The following is a 25,716-nucleotide window of genomic DNA, read 5'->3' as shown; positions in this document are numbered from 1 at the left end:
AAACAAATTCTTCTTGATTCAAGTGTCTGTAATAAGTCTTCAAAAGTAGCAGAAATGTGCATACTTCAGTATATTTGCCTAGATAAACTAAAAAGTGATAAAACAGTCAATGGTTTATTTCCATATTTTGTAAAACTGATACCATGGATAATGGAATGATAATAGAATTTTTAAAAAGTTAAAAATTAGAGTAAAAATATAAAATCTGAAAATATTTAACCTTTTTATGGTTTGAGTTGTTTCTGCAAGTTCATAGTGTAGACTATCTAATTTTTATATCAGTGCTTTAGTTTTTCAACTGTACTGTTAAATCCCAGGTTCACTTTGAAGCAAGAAGAAGAAAAGAGGCTCAGAGTAGAAACACTATATGAGAAAACAAGAGAAAAACTCAGAAGGAAAGAAGAGCAATATTGTAAAGAGATAGAGGAGAAACAACAACTTGAGTTACAATCAAGGAATTTAGAAATGGAGTTAGTAACATTGAGGAAGCTCTTCAAACAGGTATATTAGATAATGACTTAAACACTTACCTTCTTATTTTCTGCTTCTTTTTAATTGGTGTTGTATTCCAGTATGCCTAAAGAAGAGGCACTTTGTTCATGGAAGAGGCATTGGGTGACTATTGCCAGATTTCTACTAGTTTCCAAGTAGTCTGTTCCCTTTTCTTTTGTTTGTAATTCAAAGCCCAACTTTGAGTTATTTTTCTAAATTATTATAAAACATTCTGTATTTCTTCTTAATTTTTCAGAAGAAAACTAAAATTTTTAGAGGGATTATCGTAACTGTGGAAAGCAAAAATATTTAAAAGAATAAAAGGGAGAGTGGAATGATACTGCTAGCTTTGATTTTTCTGAAGGTGCAGGTAAATTAATTGTTTTATTTTAGGTTGAAGATGAGCGTGATGAAACACAGAGACAGCTGTCTCAGGAAAAGAGTGCCAGAGCCCTGCAAGAAGGCATTTTGAGCAACCACCTTTGGAGACAAAAGGAATTAGAAGAAGAGACAAGAAGAACAATAGGAAAAAGTTCAGATGTAAGCAGATTTTTTTTCTAATTAATTAAATTTTGTCATGTTTGTTCTAAAGTTCTAATAAAACTTACATATTTTTTTCTGCTTCTTGATGGATTATTTACAGTTTATCAATGTAATTTTACTGTGCAAATACCTCTTCTGTTTTCCTTTACGTCTTTAAAAGTTCTGGAAAGAAGTATCAGTGCTGTATGTACTTACACTGCATGTACAAGTAGAAAGCTAAAAGAAAACACTATTTATGCTGTTTTTTCAACTGTCTTGTTTTTATTTCCTTGACATTTTATCATCAATTGTAAGATTTCTAGCTGTGAAACACATAGCTAGCTACCTACATCCAGACTGACCAGGAAGGAAGTTGTTTGACACTAATTCTTGGTTCTCCTTACTTGGGGTTTTTTTAAATTATTGATTCCCTTATCAAACTTGAAGTATCAAGTTCTTTTCCACCTCCACATATTAAAGTTTTATGAAGGAAGGTCAGCAATGAATTAAACTCTCTATACTAGTTAAAATAATTGATGGAGAATAAGGAATCATGAGCACTACCAAAAAAAAAGAAGTCTTGAAAAGTTCACTGAATTTACTAAGAATATTAAATTCTTGGAAGAATTATTTGTTCTTGACTGTGCTGCCCAATAAATATAGGGTGACTGTATTTACATGGAAAAAAAATTGTATAATAAAACAGGCACTATACAGGACTCCTGTATCCAAGGGACGATTCAGCTGTATAGCAAACTTCCAGTAATTTTAAAAAAAGCGTTAAGAAGACATTTTAAAAGGAAAATACCATTTTTACCTCTGGTAAACAGAGATTTTACCAGATTGGTAACACAGCTAAATTAATCAAAAAGGGAATATTTTAAAGGCATGCACACACAAGGAAGCACTGTCATTTTATAACCTTTATATCTGCAATATTTTAAATAATTTTATTATTTAGTTGCTGGTTTATGGGAAAAAAGGCATTATGTATTTGGCATGTTTATTTATGGCTATGTTACGCTTTCATTCTATGCCTGTCTATGAGACACATGCAGTGGCTCATAGAGTAGCTTATGTCTTACCTGAAATTTCGTTCTCATCTTTGAAGTCATGTTGCAATGTTAGAAACAAAAATGTGGTTTAATGCTGAAGTGGTTTTGTAGATTTATTTCCCACCTGGATATTTATTCATGTTCCTTGTCATTCAGGAATCTGACACTGAGAGAGAAAAGGATCTGTTGTACAAAAATCAGTTACTGCAAGATGAGATTGCCATGCTAAGACTGGAACTTGATCAAATAAGACTTAGGCACCAGGAGGAAGAAGGAAAATATCTAGAGGAAAATGAGACCTTGAAAGAAAAAAACGAAGATCTCCAAAAAGAACTTAAGCTGAATGAGGAAACCTTAACACAAACAGTTTTTCAGTACAATGGACAACTGAACTTACTAAAGACAGAATCTGCAATGCTGACTTCCAAACTTGAGCAGACAAAAGAAAGCAAAGACAGACTAGAGACAGAAATCGAATCGTTTCGTTCCCGCTTGAACACGACTGTTCAAGAACTTGAGCGTCACCAGTCATCAAAAAGTGATGCTGAACGAACATTTCAGAGAGAACGTGATGAATGGCTTCGCCTGCAAGATAAGCTCAATCATGACCTTTCAGACGTGCGAGAAGCCAACAAGAGCTTGTCTCAGCAGCTGAGTAAAGCTGAAAGCAAAGCTAATAGTCTGGAAAATGAGCTTCACCAGTTAAGACAAACACTCAGAGAAAAAACATTGCTTTTAGAAATGACACAAAAAGAATTAAGTCAAAGCCAGTGTCAGGCAAAGGAATACGATCGTGCTCGACAGCTTGAGAAAGACCAAGTAAACAAACTTACAATAAAGCAGGAATCCTTGCAGGAGCGCTTGGGCCAGCTCCAGAGTGAAAACCTTTTGCTCCGTCAGCAACTGGAAGATCTGCAGAACAAGGGGATCATCAAAGAAAAAGTAGTGAATGATGTACAAGATCGGTTTAATGATATTTTCAACAAACTCAGAGCTGATACTGAAAAGCAGGTTTACCTAGTGGAAGAGAGAAACAAGGAATTAAATGCCAAGTGTATTGATTTAAGAGAACAAGTCTTCAAATATGAGACAGACAAAATAGAGAGAGAGGTAAAATACAGATTTACTGCAATTTAAAGTTTTCCAGTTCTTAAAATCATTTTGTGTTTCTAAAGTGTATCAGTTATAAGCCATATGCATGGGACCAGATAATGATTATTTGTTCTGGTTTGTTGTGTTTCTCTTGAAATTGTGGAAGGTTTGGTAAATGGGATATTACTGCTCAGATCCAAGCAGATAGCAGAGAAAAGGTATCCAAGTCTGCTTTGATTAAGAAAGGTGATTCTTCTCTAGAGCTTCTTTCATCTCTTTTCCTTAGTCCATTTTTTGCTCTATAGAATTGGTTTAGGTATTTGATGATTTTTTTTAAGTATTGCACTAATGACACAAGTAAGAGGGATGTGAAAGGAAGAATGATCCAGTATGTGACAGCTGAGAAATGAAGATGCAGATGAGTGAATATTAAATTCCTACAGAGGAAACACTACAGTTGCTGTCAAAATTGAAGAGTATTATAGTGTCCTGGTATTAATTTATACATATTCTGGGGGCTCTAAAGGGTCTGCCTGGAGAATGAATTGTTATCTGTGTTCCTAGGAGTAGGTAGGGAATTCTGTAATGATACAGTATTCTGGCCAATTTCAGGTAGAGTATTGGCTTACAAATTGCCTTACCCATTTTGTTTAATCTCCCTTTCTAGAAAACAGGAACTAATTAAAGTCAATATTTAGACACATGTGCTGGTATACAGTTTGTCTCCTTTAATGATTTAAAATAGAATAGTGATTTAAAATTACACTTCCTTCTTCCTAACAAGTCCGCAATCTTTGAGTGAGATAATATAGGCATGTGTGACATAACTGTATTATTCTTCATTTGTCATTTACTGTAAGGTATGTGTGGGGAGAGTACTCCAGCAACACTGTCAGTCATTTTAATCTTTGAATTGCTGTGTATTCTTCATACCAAAACAACAGGTTCCCTCTGAAAATACCACATTTATATAATTGTATGAATTCTCCAGGTTTTAGTAAATCTAATATATCAGTATAAAGGTAGGTGTTATTCTAAAACATGCTTATTAAGACAGCTGTAAGAGGATGTGATTCATCATATTCTTAGAGTATATCTAAAAAGAGCTTTTAGATACAGATACTCATTTAGTTATATTTGTAAAATGTAGGAATAGAACAAAGAATGATGTGATACCAAGTCCTGCCTTTAGTCAACAAAATAGTATCTGCAGTCAGATTATGGCTCTTGCATCACAACAGATTTCTCTGGATTATCTTAGAAAAATTCCCATGATTGCATTGTGTGCTTATGCATGGTTTCAAGATACTTGGATCTTTTTTATCTATTAGGAAACAGAGATCCTCATGAGCAGCTGCTGACAGTTTGGGGGTGCTCAGCTGAGAAAGATGGAGAGGTGATTGTGTACTTCCCTGCTGGTGACAGAATTTCACTTGCATTCAATCCAAAAACAAGTCTAACTATCATCAAATAAGTCAAAGTAAAGGCATTTTTCATGTTCTTACAACTTTATTCATTCTCATTGAATTGTTTCATTAGGGCATGATCAGACAGCTGCAGCAGGAGCTTGCTGATGCTCTTAAAAAGCAATCTATGTCAGAAGCTTCACTCGAAGTTACTACACGTTACCGCAGTGACCTGGAGGAAGACAAGTTTTGCTTGCAAAAGGAATTGGAAAAGGCTAAAACCAAGGTACATAATGTCTGTTATTATATGAGTAAATCCTAGGGTGGCAGTTAAAAGCAGGATTGGATGTTGTCCTAAAACTGCAGGAAAAAGACTCAACAGCATAGATTTAATGATGTGTGAATCAATTGCATGTTTAATAAACTTGGTCCCTGTCTTTGACATGCAGACATTATGCCCTTACTTGGACAGAATTTTTTATTTACTAAGGTGCTTTTCACAATGAATTTGTGTCTGTATTTATGTCTTTTTGCCTTTGGTTTAGCCAAGCAGATTATCTGATTTCTGAAGAACAGTAGATGTATTGGACTGCTGTGTTTGGACATTTTTATGCTGTCCTGCTTTCCCCCTGCCCCCCACTTCCCCCACCCTGCCCTGTCACCAGGTAACACGTCAAATTCTGATTGCTTTTGTAACTTATTCTGCATTTTTTCCCCTCTTTGGCCCTGCTGTAATTTGCCATCCTTAAGTGGTTTTCCTGCAAGGGAAATATAAGCTATTTCTGAGTTAGGGACTGCCTTTCACAGTATTTTTCCAAGGTATGGATGTATAGAAGCCTTGGAGTTCTAAAAGGAAAATAATATAAAACCTGATCCTTATGAGGGCCTTGTGGAGTCACTACATACAGATGAGCTTCTTAATTCATGTTTTCACAGAGGAGCAAGCAAGTGACTACAAAGAGCATCCTAAATCACCAAAAGGGTCAGAACGGCAGTGTCAGTGCTTAGAACCGTGCTCTAGGAAATTCATGGAGGGATGGGAGAGGCCACTGTAGAAGATTAGGAAGTAACACAGCTTGTGTACATTTGCTAGTAGAAGCAAAACGTGGAAAGTTCTTGAGATGATTACAGTTCTTTGGGCACAGGGCAGATACCTGCAGCATCTGAATCCTTGGGCAGCAGCTGACTCCTCTGTCTAAAAGCTTACATGACAACTGTGGATTCTTTCTGTGACTTCACAGTTGCAGGAGGTGGAAGAAAAATACCTAAATTCTGAGCGTTGTGTTCGTGACTTGAAGACTGCCTTGGATGATAAGGAAAGAGAAGCAACAGCTTCTGCCCTGAAACTGCAGGACCAGCTGTTGGCATCTTCTGAGACTAACACTACTATAAAACAACTGGAAGAACATGTGCAACAGTAAGAGAACACAGTGGGGTGAGGTATCTGTCAATTTCAGAGGTTGGCTGGAAACCACAGCATACATAGGTAGTCCTCTTGCATCACAGCAAATTATTAAGATTTTGAAGGATGTTCTTGTTTTTTATTATTTTGCAGTGTTCTTTTGGAATTGGTGCTCTGGCAGATTTTTATAATAAGACCTGTATTTCTTTTTAAGCCTTGAAATTGAAAACACCAGATTGGAAGCCACTGTCCAGCAACAAAGCACCAGGATTGAAGCCCTGCAGAGAGATCTGCAAGCCTCTGCCTCAGTAAGCTGCTCATAAATTTCTCTTTTAGTGATTCCTGAGCTGAGTTACATATTTCTGTGAGGAAATTGTATGATGAGATTTTCTGGAGAGCCAAGAGGAGCTCATTTCCTGCATTTTTTTGAATAGAGGCTGCTCAGAAAGCAGCCTGCTCTACTTCACAGCCATCCGGCTTTGAAAATTTTCCTGTGCTATAGCAAGTCAAACATAACACTCTAAAAGGTAAGGATTTGACAGCAATACACTGGTGTTGCTATTGTCTGCTTTAGACCCTTCATAACATCAAATTCTGCTTTGGTGTGTTTTATTTAAGATATTCATCTAGTTAACTGGTGGAAAATCCACAGGATATATTGATTCCAATCCCTTTATGCCAGAGACCTGGCTGACATCATCAGACTGAAACAAAAATTACACGTCCCAGAGCTTTTGCTGTGCGGAATTGTTTTTCCTTTGGCTACTTGCTGTGTGTCTGTTCTCATGAAACAGTGAAGAGAACTGCTTGTGGTATCTGCAGAACTCAGTGTGAGGCTTGGAATTTACCACTGCTTTTACACAGTGGTTAATTTTAGCTCAGATAAGTTGCCTGAACTAAGAGAGATTTTTTGTTGTTGTTGCTTTTTGTATTGTAGCCAGTGAACTAGGGTTCTTGTTACAACTGTAGTTGTCAGTTATAGCTGAAGGTATTTTGAAAATCACTGCCTGTGATAGTCAAACTTTGTGATGTACTGGTACTCTCAAGAGAAGTGGGAAGGCAGTCACAAATCCTTCAGCTTTGATTAATAAGGCATGATTTTCAAGTGTACTGGGGGTGAGAAAAGCTACTTCTGCCTGTTTTCACTGAAAATTCTTTTTATCTCATGTGGTCTTTTCTCTCTCCCTGCACCAAATGGCAGAAGTGATGATTGCTAACAATATTACAGTGGCATCAAACTAAGACTGTTTTTGATCATTGTTGCTGGGTATAAATAATGTAGGAATAAAGAGGTGAAGAGGTTCTGTGTAATACTTACTTTCGTCAGTGAGGTGTAACTTCAATCTAGAAAGTCATAGTGTGCCTTCTTGCTTCTTGTAATGCTTCTATAGGTTCATAACCGCCTGGAAGACTTGATAATGAGCTTACAGACAGCACAGGCAGCTGCAGAGGACCACCACAAGCAGGTACGTGACGGGCTTCTGTGAATGACTGTTTTAGTCTTTGAATATTTTCTGTATAGGTAATGGATAAAAAGATCATGTGGACTGTGTAATCACACAGCTGTTAAATACCCATCTGGTTTTAGGGCAAGGCACTCTCAAGGGAAAAGGCTGTAAATGTCCTAATTTTCTTACTGCTGTGTTTTGTATGTGTTGTAGTGTGCAAGGTAGTTGTGTTCATCACCATCTGATGAATTCTCTTCCCCATCCCACCTGCAGGGAAGTGAGCAAGTGGCTCTGTAATGCTTCGCTGCCTACCAGGGTTAAACCATAGCAGATGGCTGATAGAGTGGATGTTGTGGATAGCATGGAGATCTGTGGTTGAAAGCTGAGAGAGGAGACCAGACTTGACAGATCCATATTAGCTTTGCAATTTTGTCAGAGCTTGTCTTGAGGCCATGTCAGTTTTTGTCATGACAACCAGTGTTTTACCTTCTCTGTAAGGACTTGAGAAAGTCATACAACCTAAGGATTTTTTTTTCCGAGACTTTGTGCTGTTTTGTCACTTTCTGTAGCCAGTAAACATCTCTCTCATCATTTTTTCCTTTTCTGATTTTTTAATTTTCTTTTTATTTTTTCCTTAAAAAATGCCACTAAAAGCAGCTATCTAGTCAACTTCCATTCTTCATACTTGAACCGAATCAGCAAGTTCTGTTCAACTCAAATGCATCTATTAGGCAAATCTTTGTCCTTTTAGACAGAACCATCAATACCATTGTCAATGTCAAAACGTTTTCTTGCTCTCAGATGTACAGCTGTTACAGAACCCATGAGGGTAGGGTATATTCTGTGGTGGGCACTAGAAATGAGTACAATAGAAAGTATGTCATGAACTCTGGAGAACCTTTGGAAGAAAGCTACAGGGTGATTTTTTGTGTGTGTTTGTTATTCCCCAAAGTTCAACCTCATCTCACCACCCTTACAGCATTCATCTTTTTTACCATCTTCAATTTCTATTCTTGGTCATGTTTCCCAAGCTGTGTTTTACATTCCACATTAACATTACCCATAGACATTGGATGGGGAGAGGAGAGAGTTTCCATTTAAGTTACAGCTTTCTGTTGCAGTGTTTTCTTTATGGTCACCTTAGTTTCTTCTTCTGCCATTGCTGCTTTTACAGGTGCAAAAGCAGAATGTGCTGGCTCTGACATCAAAGGACTTGCAGAGCATGTGGGAAGAGCAATTTAAGTCAAGATCCAACCTCGAAGAGCGTGTTGCTCAACTTGACAGGGAAAAGGCAGACCTCTTTGAACAGGTAAATCCAGATAATTCTCTGGAGACCTAAGCTAGTACCTGAGAGAGCCACATTAATCTTTTGGTCAAGTTCTTACATAAAGAGCATTTTTTTATTACCCCTGCCATTCAGGCTCTGGATATGTTGTGGATCATCCAGGAAGCAAATGAAAGCTATCTGGATATCTTGTGTAAGTTCTGGAGTAACTGTCTTTGAAAGAGTTCCCAGCATGGTTTTGCATCAGTTGAGCACATCAAGCAGGGCTTCAGTTCCCCAGTTCTTTCTTGCATTCCTTCTGGCCATCTTCTGACCCCTTCTTTTCCGTGCAGGGTTGAAGTATTTAATTTTTCCAGTGCAGTGCATGGAAGAGCAGCAGCATGTTTTAAGACTAGGGTATGCTTAAAAGCCTTGCAGAAAAACATACTGAAGGAATTCTGGGGAAATGAACATGTGCTTGAGAAACAAGAAATGACTGACAGTTTCAAAAGGCCAATCTTTCCCCCCTCATCTGTAGAGGAATAAAGGAAGTACAAAGCAACTAGCACATAAGAAAGTAGCCACAAGGAAGAGGTGGAAGGGAATTGTATATTGAAAAAATTCCCAAAGACCAAATTCCTCTGCCTGCTGATCAATAAAGATCCTGTAAAACCTTTAGATTGATTTGTATTGTCCCATGATGAGCATACCTACATAATCTTTGCTGTGAGTTGAGAACTCCTGAAAGTAGTCCAGCATCTTTCCCATCTTTGTTTCAGTGGAGGCATCTGTTTTTGTTCTTCAATATTGGCCAGTTTGCTGTGAAACCGAATGTGGAACTTGGCTAACAGATGGAGGTGGACTGCAGCTTCTCTGTGGAAATTGTTAGAGACACATACTGCACATAGCTATTCTTACATTTTGTGTGTTGTGTCTTTTCTGTTTTGAAAGTGTGAGAGTGAAAGAAAGAAAGTGAAGAAACTGGTAGAGTTAAAACGCCCAGTTGAACTTCGTCTGGACCAAGAAATGAGAAGAAACTTGGAATTGCAGAAGGACTTTAAGAGGTATGGCATTTTGATATGATGAAGAGATCCCTGAATAGAAGTCCAGTTTTATTGAAATGTAATGTAATAATAGGTATACATACTCTGTGAGCAAACTGAAGTCTCATGTTAGTTCCTGGAAAGTACATCTGTACATGAGCCTATACTTATAGCTGCAAGAGGAATTGCCAATCCAGGTTGTCCTGCAGTTCTCCAGGTGTGGGGAAGGAAGTCTTCAGTCCATCTTTTCAGCTGAAATTTGCATGCACCAGGTGATTTGTGCAAACCGGAAGAGCAGGTTTTTTCTCAGAAATTCCTGGTGCTGTTAAGTATGTTAAAGATGAAGCTATATCTGCACTCCTTACTTGAGAGCATATGGAAAAGATTGCTTATTCCTCTGTTTCATTGTTTTCCGAACAATGTTTAGGTTGAAGAGACTTCTCAGTAGAGCTACGAAGAAAATAAGGGTGTATGAGGAGAGAGAAATGGAGTCACAGCTTAATTTGAAGGGAGAAATGAAGAGCAGATATTCTGAAATGGTCAGTGAAGTTGATAGATTGAGAACAAAGGTGAGCTCTGCATAATTTGGGGTTTATTTGGTTGTTTTGTTTCGAACCTGTGTGAAGTTCTCCCTGTATTTCTTGTTATGTTGATGATTTTCTTTCCTTGGCTGTATTTAAGATTTGATTGATCTCTCTCAATGCTTCTTCTACTGTTAAAGAAGCAGGTGGCTATAAATAATACTGATGTAGTTGTCATTATGCGTAAATATACAATCCTTAAGTGCAAAGGCACAGGAAGGGCAGAGTGTCATGCAGAGGAAGGGCAAGCCAAGAGTGGCAGCAAGGCTGACAGGGTCCGTGACCTCATGGGCCGGGGAGCGGTCCCACAGGTGCTCACCAAGCAGAACAGGAGTGGTGACAGCAGGCAGGGTCAGCCAAGAGTGCAGAGCCTCAGACCCAGCCTTAGGGATGGGCAGTTCTACAACCAGGATGTCGTGTCCATGGGTGAGGATCAGGGCTGAGAGCAGCAGGCCTCAGCTGAGGCCTGGATGCAGGCTGAGGCTGTGGCAGCGTCACCTAGGTCTGACAGATGGGTTCCTTCTCTGGAAGAGAGGGGAGGAACACTGCTATTGCTCACACAGCAAGAACAACCCTTGAGCCCTGTCTTGGGCACGAGTTTAGCCAGAGGCAGTTGGGACTTGGCTTTTCTGAAAAGTGTTGTTGTTGCACAGGGTACGATTATGAGAGGTGACACAGGAAAACTGCTGTAACTTATTGCTCATAGGTAGCCGTTTCAGCCCATCTTGGCAAGGGGACCCAGAAGTATTGTTGCTGGAGATGTTTTTGAGGTTGTTCTGGCTGTTCAGTAGTAGTATTTATAAACTTTATGTACTTCTCCGCTCATTACTCATTCATTGCTAGAGAAGCCACAATTCACAGTTACACTCTGCTTTAGAAGGCATCATTGTAAAATCAGTTACTGCCTTTGCAGTGACCCATTTTTAGTCCTGAACCTAATAGCAGTTTTGCATGAAGAACTGTGAAAGAATTCCTCAGTTTCCCATCCTGTCACAAATGATGTGAAAGCTGATCTTGTTGGAAAAGAAGAACCCAGTTACATTAAGTTTGTAATACTAAGTTTCTAATAATGAGTATGCAGATGATAAATACAGACAACTCCTTTAGTGATTTTAACAGAATTCACTTTCTTTAGATGCCTCTGAGTTTTTTGGTTTTTTTTTTCTTGTGTACAGGTTGCTGAACTTTCCCAGCAGCTGGATATGGAGTCTAAAAAAAGCATGCAGCTGGAAGCACAAAACCGGGATTTGCGAGAAGAGCTATCTACCCTGCAAGGGAACTGTGAAAAACTGGAGAAGAGCAAATGCCAGCTGAAAGAACAGGTGGCAAAACTCCAGCATCACTTGGAGACCAATATGGTGGATCACAGCCAAATAGAGCAATATAAAAGAGAGGTTGATGAGCGAGCAGGCCAAGAAATAAGACAAAAACTACAAGAAGTCAATCTGTTTTTGCAAGTGAGTGACTTTCTGACATATATCTGTAGGTACTCTGTAGACTTTGGTTGTGGCCACCATTTCTTAGTGTTTTGCTTTGGGTGGTCAATTCTATGTGTTAGTGTTGTACTTGTGTCTGTACCAAAGGGCATATGGTTGGGCAGGAGTGACCTTATGGTGTGTAATGTGCTGGCAGGTCCCTGAATCAAAAACTTGCCCAAGGTAGGTTTCCATTTTGCAGCGCCTGGGGCTGTCTCTGTCCACTGGGCTGCTTCTCACTGTTTGTGCTTGAAAAGGTTTTGCACCTTCCAGCTGCCACAGCCAGACCTACAGGTCTGGTTTTGTCCTTGTACAGGGGAGAGTGCTCAGAAAAGAAGTGACTGAAATTGCAGGTGTGGAGAATGGGAGGACGTGAGGCATCCTGCTAAGGTCTTTGAGGAATCCTGTTCTCCATGCCCCGTCCTACAGAGATTGTGCCTTTTCATTAGTAGCTTTGAATAGTAGTACTGAGTTGGGCTTTGTCCTGAGTGAAGAGAATTATTTATCCTGAGGTAGCTCCTGGGTTCTGCCTTAATTGCTGATGGTAGTGAGGAGACAGCTGCTTCTGAGCCAAGCTGGACCCATGACCTTGGTTACGTGCAGTTGACAGGTGGGGAGAGCTCTCTTTTCGTGTGTGGTGGTTGACGGTGCAATGTCTCTCTCAGGCACAGGCAGCCTCCCAGGACAGACTAGAACACATCAGAGCAAGTCATCATGCTTCTCTGAGAAACCAGCTAAAAGACAGAATTAGAGATCTTGAGTGTGAATTGGATAAAATAAAAAATACTCAACAAGAGAGTTTTCCAAAGGAATGTGCACAGGCAGAAGTGGAAAAGTACAAGGAGCTGTATCAGGAGGAAGTGAAAACTAGACGATGCCTAGCAAAAAAACTGGAAAGGTAAGTCTATGCTTTTTTTGGACTAGTAATAAGAGACTCCTTTTTTCTCATGCCTATTTCTTGTTAATTCCTCTACTGCACCTGGCCAGCATTGGAAGCCTATGATGGTATGTTTGTGGGCAAAGTACCTTAAGATCTGGTTTAACAGGCCTTCATTTCTCTTTAGACTTTCACCAGGTGCACAACTGATCATGGAATTAACAAGATACTTTTCAAGTTGATACTGTTTTAACTGGCAGGTTTTTTTTGCCAGTCTGTATAATCTCATCTTCTGTACAACAGAAAAAATTAATTTCATGTCCTTTATTGTTTGAATAAGGGTAGGCCTTTGAGAGAACAGATTTCTATTCTGTGAAGAAAAGATAGAAATTACCTTTTTTGATTTCTGTTTAAGCAGTGGCTCTGAGCTCTGAGTTTTCCTTGGGAAGGGAAGCCCAGAGTTGTTATGGAGGTGACACACCCTCCAGAAGAAGCTGGGTAAACACATGGCTTTCACAAAAGGCTTTGAAGCCCTCGTGCTGAGCAGTCCTAAGCATTGGTGACACTTGCTGCTCTTTGCACCCTAGTGTGACGTCTTAGAAACACGCCCTTCAAACAAGCTCAGGTGAAATGATGGACTATTTTTGGAGGCTCTTCATCTCAGAAATCAAATAATAGTCAAGAACCTGGAGAGTAACTTTGGTTACAAAGGTAATTGTTTGTGTGCTTCCAAATGTTTCAGAGCTAATGAGAGACTTGAAGAAGCCAATGCTAAGCTCCTCCGGGAGCGCCAGAAAAGCAAATCATTAATCACAAGCAGCATTGTCAGTGGAGGTCTGGCTGCAACTCCAGTTCTGTATTCAACTGCACTGGGACATCTTGGCAGCAATTTGGGACTGAACAGAAGTCTCAGTCTAGGAGGAAGCTTCCTCAGCCCAAGTGAGAACACATTATCCTCAAGAAACAGGGTTGCGGCCTTTGTGGCCAAGGTAAGCATTTTGAAATACCATTCTCAACTGCTGCCGAAGAGTAGCTGTATGCAAGGTTGTCCTTTTCAGCCTGAAGTTAGAATCCATTTATTATTCCATGCCACATTGTCTGATAGGCCAAAGAAACTGCTAATCTTCAGAACAGTGCACAGCTGTACGTTGTAAGGCTGAAGACTTTCAGTTATCAGGGTTGTAAAATTTTCAAGAGTGTCAAAGGCCATAAAGTATTTAAGTCAAAGCAGTGAACTCTGTCATTACATTCTTTTACAAGAGAAACTATGACAAGGAATAGTGGCAAAGGGAGTTCCCAGCTAAGCTCAACATGAAATTCCAATGTATGGTTTGACTAACCTGTTTAAAGTGGCTAACATCACATTGAGTGACAAATCAAATCAGACATCTGAGACACCTTTTTCTTCTTTCTTGATCTTCACTCCAGTAGTTTCTTCACAGAACTTGCTTTAATAAGCTAATACCAACAAAAGCATGCTTCAAAAATAGGGTGATATGAATGGGATGGCATAACCTCGCTCTTACACTTCACTGCAGAAAATATACTACATACAGGAGACATTTGTTCTTGTAGTTGCTGCCATGTGTCATTTCATGAAACAGTAGAATTACCTACTCTTTGGCAAGTTTCCAGAGCTTTCTGATTTTGCAACAATACTGCAACCTCTGCAATACCTCTGGTGCAAGTAAGCCCTGTAATTAGCAGTCAGTGTGATTGCATATCCCTTACAGAACACTGACCATTATACCATGAAAACCCATACTAATAGTTGCAATCAGTGGGAGACCATGGGATTGAGGCATGGCCAAGCTTCTCTGTTGAGTCATTGTATTCTCTTGTCGAGGGAATGTGACAAGTATGTGTTCACTTTTAAGTCCATCTCAGTTTGGTGGTTCCCCTTCTTTGGAAATAACCCGTTTAAACCATGTGTCTACATAGAGCAGCTGTTTTACACACAGAAAGCCACAACAAAGGGGGCCAAGGCAGCATAGGAAATGCTTAGTTTTACAGTTACAGAGATGAACTCTCTGTAGCTGTGAACACTCTTTTGAGGACAGGGAGGTGGACAGACAGACATGACTGGAAGAACTCATGAGGTCATTAGTACTGTATCATCTGCAGGGGCTATTCTGTCTACAAGCACTAGAAAGGAAGGAAAATTCAGGGGCCAGCTGTGAAAGGGAAATAAAGAGGCAACCAGGGGGAGTAAGAAGCACAGAACAAGAGAGGAAAAGAAAGGACAGAGAGATGGGAGCAAGATATTAAGAAAAAGGCAAAAGAGGAAACCATTCCTCTTCTAGGCAAAAAAAGCTGCCCTAGGTTAAAAGAAAAGGTTTAACAGTTGTGCCTTTTTTGGAGAAGAATGAGGAAGACAGGCAGCAAAAGGAAAGAAAGTGAGAGTACTCAGTGCTTCTTCAAATTCAATTACAGCAACAGTTTTCAGGTAGTGCTTTCCATATTCATTTTCCTGAAGATACTGGAATCTCTGACAATCTCAAAGTTTTGTCATTATCAAGATAGATAAAACCTCCACATGCTTTCTGCCTTCCCTTAAGTAGGGAAATTTAATTACAGAAGTTAAATATTTATCCAGGCCATTTTGTGGCTCATTGTTTTCTACAACTGCTAATAAATACACATGCATTGTAAATACATTTCAAACTGCTATATATAGGCCTCTTCTATGTTTTGTGAGAAATGCTTCCAAATCCACTTGTGAAAAAACATTTGAGCTGATTGCAATACAAGTCTGCATTAGGTCTGAGAATGGTGATACTGTTCCCTCTTGGTGTCCTGACTTCAACAGCGCCCATAGAGTTTTCTTCCAAAGCATGTGTGTCCCACAGCTTTGAGCATACTCTCAAGGAAGCTGTTGAACAATTATGTATGACATTTTCCCAGTCTTCAATTACTGACGTCCAGAGGGAATTTGCTTCTTATTTTGAGCCTTTCTTCTATACTAACATTTTTCCTTCCTAGTGCAGTTTTGTTGGTAGGACTTAGTCCCCTGAAGCTCTCTCTGCTGTTGATCACAACCTATGGAGACTTTTAGTTTGTTGTCACCAGAGGAGCTAAGGATAATTCACTCTCACTATACAGTTTGTCTTCTTAGGATTCCCTTTGAACTCTAATACCGTATCAAACTCTGAAGTTTTCTACCTTGAATAAGGGTGAGTCAAACAACTGCTGTACACACAGAAAACTTACCTATTTCTTACCATTTCAACCACGTTTTCTTAAGAGAAAGATGGAAATCCCAGCATACCAGATTTCTCTCAATCAAAGCAGAAGGCAGGTCTCTGGGACTCAGATTTCTTGCTGTGAATTTATCCTCTCTCATATTAAATTGAGATGCACATTCTATTGTGATAAGTCTTCCTGAAATTATCAATTAGGGAACAATGGAGACTGTCATGGCATCATCTGTATCCTCAAGTACCTCAATGTTCAGTGTGTTCAGGAAAGTCTTAAGACGTGGTCTTCCCTTTCACAGTCATAAATAGGAAGTACTGTTAGTGGTCTGTGTACCAGAATATGGAAGATGAAGCCTTAGTGCATAGCCTAAAGCTGGGAATGTCTGTCTGCTGCAAGTATTGCAAGCAGATTTTGGGACTTGTTATATTTACAAACTGACAACCTTCCATCCTAACAGCTGTGCCAAAGGCTGCTGCAAATGAATGTGGGTATCTTGACATGGAAAAGAATAGCGAACTCTGCTAGCTGCAGCCAGTGTGAATTGGTGGATTTATGAAATCAGTTTCCCTACATAATGTGAGAAAGGGAATGTCAGCTCCCTGTGCTCTCTCAACTTCTGTTTCCCTTCTGATTTCATTTTCCAACTGCCCTCTTGTAATTTCAGTGGTCTTTCTATTGTGAGCTTTTTTCCTTGCCTCATGTACATGTAGGCCACGTTCATGTGTCTCACTGAAGACCTTTGAACTTAAGGCTCTTTTTCTTTCTTCCTCAGCTCCTTAACAAAAAATCTTCTCTCTCTTCTCTGCAGCCAGATATGTGACAAGGTTTGTAGCCTGTACTATTTAACCTTGGGTGCTACTGCAAATGTTTTGTCAGTTTATGCTGTTAGGTTTTGATTCAAACTCGCTGATGCATTCACATTGGCCTAACGCTGGAAATACTTTGAAGTTGCTGGTTTCCCTGAGTGAAAGAGTGACTGCTGCCGAGTACTTCTGTGCTTTATGTATTTGTGAAGTTATGGCTTCTGTGGTAGTTCCACTTCTGTAAGATGGCACCGTATGTATGGATTTCATCTCTTCTAATGGAACTTGGTTAAACTAGAGGAGAAGGCTCTTGACTGCCCTTGCCTGTTCTTACAGTCAAAAAGTTCTGGGTAGCAACAGCAGTTGTGTGTGGAGTAGCAGTACTGCTCTAAAGTTGAGCTCCTAGACCCTGAGTATCATCTCATGGAGTCTTAGAGGATCCAACTTACCCTGTGCTCAAGAAGCTCCCTGGGTAAGCAGAAAGTCAACATCACTTCCTGAACCAGAATGACAGAGATGGTGACTGCTGCAAGTCACCCAGTATGTTACTGCCTGAAGAGCTAAGCAGTGAGAGGTGCCTGCCCAGGAGGTTTGGGCTAGTCAGCAGTGATGCCTTCTCCAGAGGGTTGGGGGCCAGGAGAACAGTGGGGACACTGTCAGAGTCCTCAAAGGAGTATTTTCATTCAAAGGCCTTTTCATTCCTTTTCAGAGAAATCCATGTGTTGGCTTTATTTCCACCTATTTCTCTTTCCTTGGGCAGGGATGAGAACCACAAAAAGGTTACTGGAATAAATGAGGGGCAAACAAGACCTTTTTCTTCTCCTGATTCATCTGCACATCCCATTGCAGAGGGTCCTGTGGACCTTCTGGTCATTCTGAAGGCTTCGTAAACTGGGGAAAGTGGTTTCTTCTGTCACCTCAACTACTAGAGTGTTGCTTAGGATTAGTGTTGCTTTAGGCCATCTTTTGCTCTAGGCTTTAGATTTCCTGCTTCCTTCCACTACCCATGTCTCATTTCATTTTCTGGAGGGGTCCCTTTTCTCCAGGATTTTACTGTCCACATTTGAAAAACACTTGAGGCTTGGGGGGAGTTGTTCTTTTGGCACCACTGAGAAGAGTTTGGCTCCATCTCTGTTACTCCACCCACCTGGTAGTTAATACACACAGACAAGGAGCTTTCACTGCTCGTGGAAAGAAACAGTCACAGCTCTCTCAGCCTTTCCACATAGCTCATGTGGTCCAAGGCCTTCGGCATCTTCTTGGCCATCACAGGCCATCATCTCCATTTGGGATGATGTTTCTTAGGTTTTATCACATTGTCTGTGGGGTATAAGAATGTTGTAGGACTTTGAGCAGTTACATTTGGGTCATACTATGTCTTAACCGTGTATTTGACGTATCATTCTAGGTACGACAGGAACTGGATGAAAAAATCACTAAGGAACTGAAAGAAGGTAATGTGTCATTACATTAGGAGTGTTATTAAGGAAAAAGGTGACTGCTTCTAAGTCTCAACAGCTTTCAAGCCTTTATTTTTGACTTCCCCTGCTAAGCACAGAGATTTTTTCCTGCTAGCTCTCCAGTTTAGACTTGAAGGGAAAAAATTCCTGCTTCCCAAAATATTGCATAGAATGTTACGCACTTGGCTAGAAAAAGACAAGCAAAAAGAAAATTCACCCACTGCCCCACACAGAAACACTTGGTTTAAGACGAAGTTGCCCTTCACTAGCAGCAAAAATATCAAAGAAGCCCTCATATTTTTATAGTTCTTTACAGACTTCAGCCACTCCTTCCTTCCATGTACATGGACTGCATTCAGTACTAAACTATACCATACATGTTCCTACTGTTAGATCTTGATTTTTCTTGCTATGATTCATGGCTTGTCTTTGTAGCTCAGGTGTTGCAGTCCTGTTTTGAATAAGTAAGAAGAACACGATCAGGGATAAAAGACAACATCTCTTTAGGGAGAGATCATTCATTACTGTTTAGGCAAGCTTGAGTTCAATGAGTTCAATGCTTGCAACGTGGAGCATAAAACACACTCTACAATTTGAGGCCAGAAGAGGAAATCCACCTGCTTCATGATAGTTGGTCCTCCAGAGTCACTGCTTTGCAGGGACTGTAGCTGTGTAGTTGCAGAATTCCAATAAAGCACAGCTTTGAACACTGAAGGAAAGCAAAGACTTGAGGTTGAAGAGCTCTGCAGGGGCTGTGTTAAGAAGCACTGTTGAGGGCCACTGGAGTCGTGTGTAGCCTCCAGAATGTCACTAGCTTTAGAAATGCAGTTGACTGATATGCACATGTGCACACAATGTGTTTCTTCCTTTGTGCCCAGCTCTTGTTAGGTGTCCTTGGAAATTTTAAAGTCTTGGTCAGGTTTGCAGACTCTTGATTTATGTAAAATGTTCTTACAGGGCCTTATTTCTCCCTGTCTGATGTAAAAGTAACATATGGAATCTTGTGTCATTTCTCCCCAGCCACTGCTGAACTTGAAACTGGATGTGCTGGATCTTCAAAAAACCTTCATGTGGATCAGGATCCCCTTTGCAGAGCAATAGAGGAATACCGTGATGTTTTAACCAAAAATTACATGATTTGAATGAAATGTTGTGGAAAGACCATAGACAATTTTTGCTTTTATAGGACATCTATGGTTTCCCTTCTCCCTGCTTCAGATGTGAATACTTGTTCATTGCAGTCTAAATATAAACTCTGAAGTCTTTTAATTGGATGTCAAGCACAGTGCACTCATCTATTGGGTTTTTTTTCTGCATAGCTGGCTTCTTTTGCACTCACAGTAAGACCCACATCTGTTTTTCCTGACCAGCAGATTGACTGATCTGCATTCTTGAGCTTGACAAAACTGTCTATGTTTCCTCTTACAGTAGCTGTGTTATGTTGCTCCACTCATGTTCTGTGTTTTACCAAAAGTGTTACCTTTGTTCTCTTTAATCCTTTCACTCAATGTGTTTTTAAGTTCTTCAGTGTTATTTCGGTGCTCAGGACATCATTTGATGTGCTTTGAGCCCAGTGTTTCAGTCCTGATGCAGTGACTAAATTTATGCAGTGATGCAGTGATTCAATTTGTTAATTAATGTATAGTGGTGTTCAAGCTGGAGAAAAGAGCACTTAACATTGTTGTCACTTTATGTGACGTAGATTTAAAATTACTGTGAGTGTGCAGTAGTGCCAAGACTTGTTACATGGTCTTTTTGGTATTTTTATTTTGTATCACAGAATGAGTGAGGTTGGAAGGGACTTCTGGAGGCTATTTGTTCCATCCCTCCTGTTCCTGGAGGACCACCTTTAGCTAGCTTCCCAGATCTTTGTTGGTTTTTGAATTACTTCAGAAATGGAGACTCCAGAGCCTCCATGGGCAACCTGGCCTCATGATCAGTCACTGTCTCAATACACTCAAATATCACGAGGGCTATTCAAACTCATTATTTCTCATGGTATTGGTGTTTGTTTCTTTATTTAAAAGTGCTGCAGCTTCAGACTTTTGCAGCTCTTGCTTAAACACTTGTGGTACACCTGAAAACACTTCCAGTGGGAGAGGGGAAAAAGAAACATTAATACTATCAAATTTCCTCAGTACTCTCCAAAACTTGTGTGATAGGATACCCAGTCTTTTTGTTGCTCTTAGCAGCTGATGATAATGGTGTCTGTAGCCCAGATGTGGTGGAAAATTGATAGTAACCATATAAGCAGGTTTACCTATATCAGGGAGTTACCAGTTCTTAATTATGATATGAGTTGTCATTTCCCATCTGCAAAAGTCACCAGAAGAGTATAGAACAAAGTCCCAGTTTTGGAAAAGTAAGAATGATTGTACTGAGATGAATCAAGACCGAAAGAATTTTAGGGTTTTACCCACTGTTTTAAGGACTTAACAGATAGTGAGAAAAGCATTAAATGCTGCTGTGACACTTTTCCTTTTTTATATGAATACATTTTTGTGAAGCTATTACACTGTATTTAATTGAACTGGAGATTTAATAAATTTTGCAATCTAGAACATGGCTTTGTTTTATTGTTCCCCTTCTTGACACTGCTTTTCACCCCTTCCTTGCTCATAGAACTCTCCAGAGCTCTCAATGCACCTTGCCTGTCCTTAGAGACTGGCCTGCTACAGATGAGTGACTCAAAACACCTGATCATTTGCAGTGACTGCCCAGGTGCTGCAAGAGACTGGACTGGCTCGGACCATCAGCTGTGTGCTTGGCTAGTGATGCACAGAGTGGCCTCCCCAGTGCAGGTGGTGTGCACACCTGAGGCTACAAACTGGGTTTCCAGATAAGGGAAGAGGCCAGTAAGAGGCAAATCCTGCAAAGTGGACTAGTCTTTCTTACTATGCCAATATCTTCCCTTACATAATGGCACAGCTGTGAGAACTCCCCTCTGAAGTATCCTGTGGTAATAGGATGAAGGTGTTCATCTTGGCTCATGGGCTGTGATTGATTGAGCTGTACTGGGTAAGAGACAGCTGCAGTATCTTAGAAGGTGTCAATGACTCATGGAATGTCCCATGATCCAGTAATACATCATCCAGGGGAATTTCAGGAGGTGTTTCCACCTAGCCTCAGCAAAATATAAACCCCATGGTGTTTTGTGGACTCCTTCCTCCCCACTTGATGGATACAGCCTGCAGCCACCACATCAACAGGACTGCAACCACCGAGATGACAAAAGACAACCAACAGGCTGTCATTGGAACCTATGGGGTGATATATCTGATATTTCAAACAGTTTATTCTGTTTCTCAGTCTCTCTTTCTCCCTTCTCTCCCTCTCTCCCTCCACTTTTTCCTACCTCTCTCTACCTCACATTTACTGTTAAATAAAAATCTGTACTATTGCCTTTGGCATATGGTCTCACTTGCACCTTTAGTCAGACAGAGGCTTCTCTTTAATAGTTTTAATAACAGGTCAGATCTTAACAGCCAGGGGTCAGCCAAATATGTCCCTTTCCTCCAAGGGACTTGAAGCACAGTCATGTCAAAATCATGGGCTCGAGCTGAGCTCTAGTACTAATTACAGTTTCCCAGACTCTTCAGGCATTTTAGAGGAATCCTCTTTGGGATCTGTGCAGAAGGCCAAGGCACTGAGTGAGCTTCTGGCAGCCATGAAAGACAGGCACATCCTACCAGTCTGGAGCCTGTGGGGAGCTGACCCAGATGTAGCCTGAAAAAGTGTTAGGAAATTTCTCCAACCTGCTTTTGGGGCACTGTAGTGTCTCTCCACCCAGAAAGTTTTGCTTATCGTCGGGACAAACAAGGAAATGTTTTTAAGTGTGTTTGTAGCAGGCTGCATGCTGTTGTTTGGCTGGTGGAGCAGCTGAAGAGAAAGTCAGTGTAGACAGGGGGGCATAGGGCTAAGGAGAAATCCACACCTTCTCTTGAAGGTCCATCTCCAGTGCCCCAGTGAGGATGCCTGGTGACCTGAGAGGAGCCAAGGTAGTCAGGGGAGGCTGCTGACAACCTGGAAGACAGGAAATATCTGCCCCATCTTCAAGAAGGACAAGACACAGGAGCTGGGGAACAGGCCAGTCAGCCTCATCTCACTGCCTGGGAAGGTGATGGAGTACATTCTCCTGGAATGCCTTATCTGAAAATGTTAGGGACAAAAATGTGATGGGGAGGAGTTGGCACAGGTCTGTGAAGGGGACAGTGCCATGCCACTCTGGTAGCCTTCTATGATTATGTGAGTAATTCAGTGGACAGAGGACATGTCTTTACTTTAGTAATGCTTTCTTTAGCTTGCACTGTAACAGTGACATTTAATTTTTGGAACTTTCTGATCACTTTCCTAAAGAGAAAGCAACAGTGTTTCTTAATTTCTTTGCTAAAATATTTTAGAAACCCTTGCAGATCACTGTCTGCAAGACAATTACTAGAATTTGTATTACAATTGTATAGAATATATAATTCTGTTTCAGAAAATCTCATTGTATCAGTTGCTTTTTCCTCACAACAAATGATGTAAGAAGTTTTCTGGGTTTTCCAGTCTTCAAAATATTGCCCTGAATTGTGGCCACAAAAGATAATTAGTTTCTCATTGCTATTTGTTAGCAGAATAGTGGCTTGAACAATTGATTAAAGGCAGTTTGAATAGTGCTATCTCACATATCCACTAAGTGAACCTTGACCTCTAAAATATCCAGGATCTGCTTACAATTCACTGACCTCTGCAGTTCCAACTGCCTCTTTAATGCTTTGCAGAGAGAATATAATTCTGGTATCCTGTCAGCATACTGACCAACTCTTTTCATCTTCTCTTTACCTTAGAGGTACCTCTCACTGCCCTTACCTGGATATAGAGATAAATCACCTGTTAATAAACCCAAACAAGCTACAAGTTCCCTTTGCCTGGAAAAGCCAGTGGTAAATGCTTCTTTACTGCTGGCTTTTGGTGAGAAGTGAAGGTTGTCTGCTGGACAAAGCAAACTAAAAGCCAGTGTTAACACCTAGCATATCAGTAAGGGAAAGTCTAGTCAGCTCATTAACTTGAAAGGTGATTTGTTTGTTTTCTTGTTCAGCAGTGAAAAAGCTTCTCAAAAGTGGATGGCTGATTCTTGGTCTTTGTTGAAAACAACACCCTGAAAATGGTGTGCTACCACATTACATGACAATATTCTTTATCCCAAAACTCCCCTAAGCTTAAGCAGTACTTGGGTTGAAGTTACTGAATAGCTGACCATTCTACTATTTATTGCCTGTGATGAGTTATTGATCATTAATTATTACTTTTACTTAATTACTGCTATTGGCACAAAGACAGTGACTTCCACAAGCAAGGAGCACAGTCCATGCTTAATTTAAGTTGGACCATGTAAGGCATTATGAGCACAGCTGTGTTTTGCAAATGACAAGAACAATTTTCATTTTTTGTCTTCTCATAATTTCTTTTTAACTGTAGAAACAGAGTAAAAAATCTCTTCCTACCTCAGTGGCCTATTACTAGACATCTATAACAGCATCTCTATGTAAAATGGAGATCTAGGCATCTCTGTAAACAAAAAAATTCCTCATTCACATTTATAAACACTTGTGATGCCTACATGAACACAGCTGTTAGTACCCTTCTTGCCACTGAAGTGCTGACTGTTGCAGCCTTAGAGAAAAGTCACCTTTTACCTCCAGTTGTATTACCAAAATCCTGTGCATACAACTACATTCAAATTTGCAGAAATGGATACACAGTTACCATCCAACTCAAATTCTCCTCTGGAATGGCTTTTCGTGAAATGGGATCAGGCTGACAGAGTTTTAGCACATCAAGGGAAAAGTAACATAGTACAAAGCTAACAGTCCTTTCACTAGGTAGGTACAGCAAAAATTACTTACTATGAAATTCTGGATGACATGGGCACATTTAAGCTCTCTTTTCCACACAATTCTTCAACCAACCTACTCAACAAAATGTCTTTGTATTTACTCAAATTGTTTTATGCTGTCTTCTAATTCTCAAGAGTTGCAGAGCTGTAGCCTGGGAATGCACTAATATTTTGAAGAAGCTGGGTTTCAAAACCTGGTTAATTTCTTGGTATTCGCAGTGAAGCCAAGCCTTCTTCCATTAAGAAAAGGACATATTTGGGGGAGAGGGTTTAATGTTTACCCATAATTTTTTTGGGCAAAGAAGAAGCTACTTTAAACACAGGCTGAATTTAATCTCCTTTTCTAAATTACTCTATTGCTTTCCAACTTTATTTTTAAACAAAATCCTGCAGCTTCATTTTGCCATCTGGGACCTAAGTCACTGTGAGAAAAAACAACTTTCATTTTGAACATAGAAGACAAGATGTGTCAATGTTCTGGGCATGCAGTCAGGAACAAACAGATATGTACCAGAAGTGCAGGAAAAAGAAATTGCTCACTGGCTTTTGTAACTCACCTGTACTTCTCTTTGTCTAGATTATCTTCACTGATTAGGCCTTTTTTGGTGCTGTAGTAGAAGCTTTGTCATCTTAGAAGTATCTTGCTTCATTAAGTTACTAAGGCTCAGGTGGCCCATGGCAGAGAGCACTGAAACTTCAGTACTTTCAGAACTAATGCTCAGCTGCTTAAAGGCCCAAGACAATGGAGGGCATCGCTCAGGCACACTTGTGTGTTGAAGAGTGGCATTAACAGTAGGGTAACCTGGTAATTCCCTTTTAGCTAAGGACCATTTTGCTGCCATCTGCACTTAGCTGTTGAAACTCAGAAAAAGCATAATTAGAACCAAACTCAAAACTATTGACACATACAGTGTAGTTATAAAACACTGTACATGTCTTATCCATAAATGAAATGGATACATACAAACATATTCATGTTTTTCTTTCTTACTGCTTTCTGCATTGGCTGGACTTCTGTAAAATGGTGAAATTAAAAGTTGCAGCATAAAACTCAAAATTACTTTGATGGATATTATAAATGATGCAAGAAGTTAAACTAGTCTCTAGACAAATCAGGAAGCTGTCCCCTTCACCCATGTAATGATCATCACTTAAATTATAAAAATCGCTCTGTTCCATTTCTTATCAGAGTCTGTTTCTACTTGGAACCTAACAATTTTAATTGAATGTGAGCTGACGACTTTTCACAGAAGGTGTCTTGAGAATCAGAAGTGCAATTCCCGAGAGTGATCCTACGTTATAGTTACACAAAATAACCTTAAGCCTTTCTTTTCCAAGTCCTTGACCATTTGTACTTCCTAGATTTAAACTGCACTTACGCCTGACTCTTGTATCCAGGATGAGTTAGGACAACCCATAGAAGAAACATGGCAAAAAGCAAGAAGGCTGTTTCCGTTCAGCATTGATGAGCACACACGTTCATGGATTTTGCACTTGCACTTTAATCATGGAAATCATTCTGCACGCTCCTACTGCTAATGATCTCATTGTTAGGAGAAAGGCTGGCCCCAGTCCTATTGACTGTTTACATCCTAATGTGCTGGTTTTTAAATCTGTTTCCAAACTGACTGAGGTCCTATTGTCTGATATTTCCTCCACAGCATCACACATTTTCAATCAGCATCAGCTCCTTAGCCATAATCACTTCCTGCCTTGGCTT

At 40.0% G+C, this 25,716-nt stretch overlaps 1 protein-coding gene across 5 annotated transcripts in view; it reads left to right on the top strand.

The window, feature by feature from the left end:
• ANKRD26 (ankyrin repeat domain 26) overlaps positions 1-20,679 on the top strand; it is a 49,000-nt gene extending 28,321 nt beyond the window's left edge. For all 5 annotated transcript variants that reach the window (XM_088055293.1, XM_014249063.2, XM_088055294.1 and 2 more), the window contains 15 exons: positions 318-501; positions 886-1,032; positions 2,226-3,179; positions 4,701-4,853; positions 5,809-5,984; positions 6,184-6,277; positions 7,361-7,435; positions 8,592-8,726; positions 9,633-9,745; positions 10,152-10,293; positions 11,481-11,762; positions 12,446-12,678; positions 13,400-13,646; positions 18,067-18,112; positions 19,139-20,679. In XM_088055293.1, coding sequence (XP_087911419.1) covers positions 318-501; positions 886-1,032; positions 2,226-3,179; positions 4,701-4,853; positions 5,809-5,984; positions 6,184-6,277; positions 7,361-7,435; positions 8,592-8,726; positions 9,633-9,745; positions 10,152-10,293; positions 11,481-11,762; positions 12,446-12,678; positions 13,400-13,646; positions 18,067-18,112; positions 19,139-19,260 — 3,103 coding nt within the window. In that variant the 3' untranslated portion in view covers positions 19,261-20,679. The remainder of the gene's footprint in view (positions 1-317; positions 502-885; positions 1,033-2,225; positions 3,180-4,700; positions 4,854-5,808; positions 5,985-6,183; positions 6,278-7,360; positions 7,436-8,591; positions 8,727-9,632; positions 9,746-10,151; positions 10,294-11,480; positions 11,763-12,445; positions 12,679-13,399; positions 13,647-18,066; positions 18,113-19,138) is intronic.
• Positions 20,680-25,716: the final 5,037 nt, after the last annotated feature.

Source organism: Pseudopodoces humilis, chromosome 5 (genome assembly GCF_049639895.1).
Source record: "Pseudopodoces humilis isolate 2021_Gansu_Grassland_sample_001 chromosome 5, ASM4963989v1, whole genome shotgun sequence".
Taxonomy (NCBI): Eukaryota; Metazoa; Chordata; class Aves; order Passeriformes; family Paridae; genus Pseudopodoces; species Pseudopodoces humilis.
Note: the sequence above shows the minus strand (reverse complement) of the source record. Positions and strands in the feature narration are given on the sequence as shown.